The sequence below is a fragment of the Sinocyclocheilus rhinocerous genome, unplaced genomic scaffold (genome assembly GCF_001515625.1).
Source record: "Sinocyclocheilus rhinocerous isolate Xijiao unplaced genomic scaffold, SAMN03320098_v1.1 scaffold738, whole genome shotgun sequence".
Classification (NCBI taxonomy): domain Eukaryota; kingdom Metazoa; phylum Chordata; class Actinopteri; order Cypriniformes; family Cyprinidae; genus Sinocyclocheilus; species Sinocyclocheilus rhinocerous.
Window position 1 is genome coordinate 912,703 of NW_015633949.1, and position 7,286 is coordinate 919,988.

General features: G+C 37.0%; 1 protein-coding gene across 1 annotated transcript in view; it reads left to right on the forward strand.

Annotated features, from left to right (window-relative positions):
• LOC107744797 (reticulon-4 receptor-like 1) overlaps positions 1-7,286 on the forward strand; it is a 148,703-nt gene continuing 141,417 nt past the window's right edge. The window contains exon 1 of the mRNA XM_016558624.1: positions 1-816. Coding sequence (XP_016414110.1) covers positions 804-816 — 13 coding nt within the window. The 5' untranslated portion in view covers positions 1-803. The remainder of the gene's footprint in view (positions 817-7,286) is intronic.

Here is a 7,286-nt window from a genome sequence, read left to right on the forward strand (position 1 = left end):
AGAGAGGGAAAACAACAGTCCATAAGTGGATCGAGAGCCCCATCAGCTCAAAGGCATCACAGGCACGCGCATCTCTCAGCTGGAGCGCATCATCTGTCCATTCCGCCACTCACTCACCGCGCGTGATATGTGAAGGTGTAACGCTCATATGTGTGATTTGTCCATGTCCCGAGACCCGAAATATCTGGACGAAATGCTTTCAATAAGGTGGATTGTTGGAGATTTTGTATGGAGGCAGCGGGACACCTCCCCATAGTTCGACGTAGAGTCTCTCTGAAGAGTGCGCGAGAGACCGACACCAGAGTTGCCGCGGCACGGATTGAGGACCATCTGCTGATTTTCCCCAACAATCTGTGTTTTAGAGGGATAACCGATTCTCAAACGCGTCAGTTTCTGGCAATAAGAGCTTTTAGAGCTTTTCTGGATAACATACTACAATACTGCTTGTTTCGTGCGGGTCGCTGAGAGCTGAACTACACCACCAGGTGCCCCTGCTTAATCACTGGACGACAATTAATACGGCAGAATGTGTTTCTCTCCTTTTGGACTGCTCTCAATTGCATCTAATGAAATATTTGCTCGGGACCACACAGGATGAAATGGACATCAGCACTGCAATAAATTAGCCAAACTGAAATTCAGCGAGAAGTCTCATCTGAGCTATAGGAGTACATACATTTATGTATTCTGATTAAATCAGACAACGTTTGTTAGATCGCCTGGCATCTCACTGACTGTGTGAAGTCTGGAATACAAGAATAAATGAACCTGAGTGGACAGACAGAGAATTAACAATATCCAACATGTTTAAACGGGGTAAGTGCAATTTAGAACTTTTATTCCTGCTGTTTTTAAATAGACATAAGTTATACTTAAATATTTCCCCTTTAAAAATAAATAAATAAATAATAATAATAATAAAAATGAGAATAATATAATCTTGTGCTGAATCACTGCATGCTAGTTTTATTTAATTTATGATTTTTTACAAATAATGAATAAAAAAAATACATTTATTTTATATTAAATTTATTTTCTATTTGAGCTGTTCTTCATTGAAAATGTACTGTTTTTATCATAAAGATGCTTGCAGTATTTGCAAAAACGATGAAGTGTTATTGTTATATTTATTTCTTTATTTTGAAAAAAAAAAAGATGCTTGAAATGGAAAATGACAGAGGTTTTTATATATACAAAAAACAAAGATGCGTGTTGCAGAAGGTGTTGAAAGTTTATGTAGCAGGCTGTTACGTTGTTACAGCTCTCATCCATGATCATTTTTCCAGAATCATGTGTAACCGCCCCCGGGTAAGCTCCGCGTAAAGCAGATGTGTTTAAAATATTCATCAACATATCATGAAATATTTTCTTAAGATGCTAGTGGTGGGTGCCGCACTGCAGTTTATGGCCAGTTTTTCATCAGAAAGCATTGTGCTGTCTTCCTGGCTCCAATATATTTCTCTTGGTGGCTTAAACAGGTTTGGCTCAGACAGTCTGTCACATTTATTTATGGACAATGTTTATGATCAAATGATGAAGTGTAAGGAGTGAATGATAAGTCGATAGATTAACTGGTTAGTGCTGAAGCTGTCAGTGGGAGACACTTGAATGACCTGCAGATTATTGCAAAGACTGGTCAGTTTGTTTTCACTAGATCGGTGGTTGTCAGTCCTGGTTCTTGAGTACCAAAGCAGTTGAACCTTATTTAACACACCATCAGCTCATTAGTAGAGGCTCCAGGACCCGAACAGGGTGTGTCAGATAAGGGAGACATCTAAAATGTGCAGTGACAGGATCAGAATTGACCACCACTGCACTAGATCAAATCATACATGGTTAAACAGATCAGAAATATGATCTTACTGCCCAGTGTTTATTAGGACATTTCCCTTGCCCCATTTACTGCACATTTAATTGTCTCCAGACCTTTTGCATGGCACTATCACAGACGCTCAAGCTCTCAGGTTGCTGACTGCATAACCATATAGTGAGTCAGTCTGGAAAACCGAATTTCCTCGGAGGAGGCCCAAAGCTTAATGCAGAGACAATTGTTATTTCAAAAGACTTGGAGTAGGAACAAAACACACCCATCAAGCCCCTCACAGCACACTAAAGACCTCTTATGAATGCCTGTGAGGAGCCTGTGGTGCAGATATGAGAACAGTGGGTTGGTTTTGAACTGATTTGGGTCTGATTTTCATTTACCTCAAAGTACACTGCTACAGTGTAGTTTTGCAGTATCTTTTTTTTGGAGATATTTGGTCTCGCATATTTTGGGACACACTGTATTCATTTCTTTTATAATTCTGCAGAGTTGTAACTGCAGATGAAAAGTTTTTGTGAATATTACAAACTACCATTCAAAAGTCTGGGGTCAGTAAAACTTTCAGATTTAATTACGATTTAAAAGAACTGAATTTTCAGGAGCCATTACTTCAGTGTCACATGGTCCTTCAGAAATCATTCTAATATGCTGATTTGCTGTTCATAAAACATTTCTTCTTATTATCATTGTTCAAAACAGTTGTGCTGCTTAATATTTTTGTGGATTCTTTGATGAATAGAAAGTTCAATATATATATATATATATATATATATTGTAGCCCAATAACAGTACTGAGCAGGTGCAGGCTGGAAAGTTTGTCTCTAGTTACTCTGTATTTCAGTCTGGGGGTGTCTGTGGTGATGAGTGAAGGTCTCAGAAATGGGGAATATGAGCAGCTGTGCAGGAGAGTGGTGTCAGGCCACAGGTGTTCCCTCTTTTGCTTACCAACTGTCGCTCTCCTTTCCCATCCATCTGCCCATAACAATGCTGTCTAGGATCATGTTTGAATACCTAGTTTCTCCACTCACAGCTGTGTAATCATAGCTCATCCACAAAAGAGTTATTTCTCTCATTTCATTGCAGAGGTTTTGCAGGGAAAATCTTTCTGGTTTGACTGCAGGTGTGGGATGTGTCTGATTTTTTTGTTTGTCGGATGTAGATTTCTGGGCCTGACAATGTTTCAATGCTGACTTTTAAAACGAGGCCATTCTCTATACTGATAACTCAGCACAACAAACCAATTATGGTCTGAAGCACTGTTTTCAGATAAGCATCTGAAAACTGAATATAACATGTCGCATCATATACATGTTTCAATTTAAATACCTGTGAGGAATTGTGAAGTGCAAGCAGAAGATAGAAAGAAACAGAGAGACAGAAACGTACGAGGTAGGATAAGTGTGGCTGCTCTTTTTTATCTTAGGCCAGCCAAGACCAAAACATGCCTGTGTGTTTGGGGGGAAATCAAGGAAGAAATTTTAGGAAATTGGACCTCTTACTAGTAGAAACAGCACAGCCCTGCTGAGACTGGCACACAGGGCACTACTACACAACCAGTTAGGCCAGACATTTCTGGAAAATGTCATACTAATGCATATCATCTGATAAATTCAGTATTTTCTCACTCTTATCTATTTATGCGTCATAGACACAACAGAAAGCTGCAGAATTTTTCATAATTTCTGATGCACTTTGAAATGAAAGGCCAATTAATACCCAACAGAGCAAAGAAACCTCATTAGCCTAAAAGCAACTCATCTGACTTTTAAAAACAATTTTTCTTCATAATTGTAAAAAAAAAAAAAAAAAAAACGATGACTTTTAAAACGAGGCCATTCTCTATACTGATAACTCAGCACAACAAACCAATTATGGTCTGAAGCACTGTTTTCAGATAAGCATCTGAAAACTGAATATAACATGTCGCATCATATACATGTTTCAATTTAAATACCTGTGAGGAATTGTGAAGTGCAAGCAGAAGATAGAAAGAAACAGAGAGACAGAAACGTACGAGGTAGGATAAGTGTGGCTGCTCTTTTTTATCTTAGGCCAGCCAAGACCAAAACATGCCTGTGTGTTTGGGGGGAAATCAAGGAAGAAATTTTAGGAAATTGGACCTCTTACTAGTAGAAACAGCACAGCCCTGCTGAGACTGGCACACAGGGCACTACTACACAACCAGTTAGGCCAGACATTTCTGGAAAATGTCATACTAATGCATATCATCTGATAAATTCAGTATTTTCTCACTCTTATCTATTTATGCGTCATAGACACAACAGAAAGCTGCAGAATTTTTCATAATTTCTGATGCACTTTGAAATGAAAGGCCAATTAATACCCAACAGAGCAAAGAAACCTCATTAGCCTAAAAGCAACTCTGACTTTTAAAAACAAATTTTCTTCATAATTCTAAAATCCAGCACAGTTATTCCATCTGATGGCCTTATAATTTGTGCTGCTATTGATAACTGTTGGCAAATCTAGATCCATTTTGTTGATGCCAATTTACAGATCGTATTTGAGACCGAGGGTGAGATGTAAGATGACTGTTTTCAAACAGGTTTCTGAAAGACACACCTTTGTTCGGCCAAACATGGACAAGTCCCAAGATGCACACCGCTGGTTGAGCCAGTGAGCCACAGTGTTTATTATAGCTTATACTTATAATTGTCACTTTACAATAAACTGGAATAGGAATAAATATTTTAACATTGAAAAAGTGACACACTTCACATTTAACACTTAAATGTTTACCGCAATCAGCCTTCAGCTTCATTTTTTCATGTTTTAACAGTGACAGTTGGGTTCCGGAAGTAAAAAGCCCATTCATTTTCTCCATAGGGGAATTGATTTTTAACAGTAACTTCTAAACCTTTAAAGGCAGTCCTTCTGTGAGCTACATGGTTGTTTATTGATGTTATATGCTTTTGTTGAAGCTGTTAGTCTGCATGATTTCAAACTGTTTTTGATGTTTAACAGCTGAATTCCTGGTGAAAAACTACATTCCTCTTGATTATGCAGTGAAATCTCGACCAATCAGAGAATCTCAACTAATCTCGCCTACTCCAATGAAGCACTGCAAATTACTTTTTTAAACTGATTGTCAAACACTCAAGGGAAGTATAGTCTTGTACCTTTGTCTTTTTTTGTCAGATTTTCAAATACTTTTTTTGCTTGAAATTGAAGGTTGTAATGTTGTGATTCACCTTGTAGCTGGTTGTAAAAATAAAACTTTTTAAAAACTCCTATGCGAAAAAATAAATGGAAATAAATACTTCCAGAACCAAGGCTGCTGAAAAAGTGGGCGGGCACTGTTGCACTCTATGGCATGACCTTCTGGAATACTTGATTCTGATTTGTCAATCGCGCCATTTTACGATCTGATATTTCCTAATTATGACCATCATCCACATATTGGATATACTCAAACAGGCGCTATGTTCATGCCTCTCGTATAACACCGCCGACTTGCTCTCTCATTTCAAACAAACATAACTGTTGCCCTCTTGCCTCTGTTATCGAATGTAGTGAAAATTACCTCAGAAGACTTAAGTATTGTTACTGTAAGATTGTCTTGTTGCTAGTCTGATTGTTTTGTACGTTGTAATGAACTGAACTTTTTTTTCTTGATAATATGCAGGTAAAATTACAGTATAAAATAATTCTACTCAATGACTGTAGAGTCCCCAGTTTAGGTCAAATATACACATATTATTTTTTACTCAGAAACACTAAAAAGTTAGCAAATTTTTTTTTTGGCTAAAGATACTGTTTGATCAAACTTGCTTTTTAGGAACTCACCTTAAGTAAAAGACATTTTTTGAGCTCAGTGTAATTCAGTAATTTCAAGTAGTAATACACAGGCTCTGATCACATCACTGGACTTCAATTACCATACAGTTATGAAACATGCCTCAGATCTCTCTGCATGCCAAACAGCTCATTTCCTGAAGGACACTCACTGAATGACAAAAGGATGAGCACAGAGGCCAGCAAGTGCCATTGCCTGTCATCCTACCCTGTCCCATGGGAGATAAATTCTTATAATTCCAGCTTTCTGTAATTATAAGTCGTTAGTAGCACAAGAAGTGGTATTTTAATGAGAGTCATTCTCTACTTATGTCCTCATCTTCGTGTACTTTTTGACCATTTCAAAAGCAGGCACAGGATGTACTTGGTTTGGACAAGGATGCTTTATTCATATATTATCTGCTTGTTTTGCCTCCACATAGACAAATGAGCCCAGTGTTTTGTTTTGTTTTCTCCATAAGGCTGACTTCCTCTGGCATTAGACTGATGGCTGTACATTGTAATGGTTAAGACGGAATGAGTTTGCAATCCTGATGCTTGTAGCTGACATTTCATCTTGCAACAATGTTCTCATTAACTCATAATACATACACAAACTTTAATTAAACACACATTTCCTGGCTGCTGTGGTGTCCAGAAGGGAGGAAGTCTCCAGCGTAGCATGTGACATCTCTAAATGCCCTTTACCAACACCTGAAATCTCAGCACAAATATCTCTCCTCTGTCTTTGGAGTGGAAATGAGATGCTGGCTTGGTCATTAGTGGATGATAATGAGGTAAGAGAGACAAACAACCCTAAGCCCTGTTGGTTTTGTTAATATTAATAATTAATTTCTGATTAAGTGGCTAATTGCGGTGGAAAGGTCAATGTCAACGTAAGGTCCGTTGATGTTAAGAGATGAGTAGAGTAGAAAGGAAGGGAAGTGGGAAAAATAAATCTTTAAATCTATACGATAAAAAAAGAAAAAGAAATCAATTGATAAATGATAAATTATTGCTAATAAATTAATGCATTTAAAAATAAAGAAAAAAATTTATACTTTTATTGGGCAAGGACAATTCAAATGGATCAAAAGTAACAATGAGGCAGTACAAAGGATTTCTATAAAAAAAACCCTGTTCTTTAGAAATTTGTATTCATCAAATAGTCCTTAAAACAATCTTGTTTTGTTTCTGCAAAAATTATTTCTAAAGGATCATGTGACACTGAGGACTGTAGTAAAGGCTGCTGAAAATGCATACAAGATAAAAAAAAAAAATACAAGATTAAAAAAAAACTTTTTAAATATATTAAAAACAGAAAATATTTAAAACTGTAATAATATTTCACAATATTCTTTTTTTTTTTTTTTACCAACACCTGAAATCTCAGCACAAATATCTCTCCTCTGTCTTTGGAGTGGAAATGAGATGCTGGCTTGGTCATTAGTGGATGATAATGAGGTAAGAGAGACAAACAACCCTAAGCCCTGTTGGTTTTGTTAATATTAATAATTAATTTCTGATTAAGTAGCTAATTGTGGTGGAAAGGTCAATGTCAACGTAAGGTCCGTTGATGTTAAGAGATGAGTAGAGTAGAAAGGAAGGGAAGTGGGAAAAATAAATCTTTAAATCTATACATACCTGTGTGTATATATATATATAT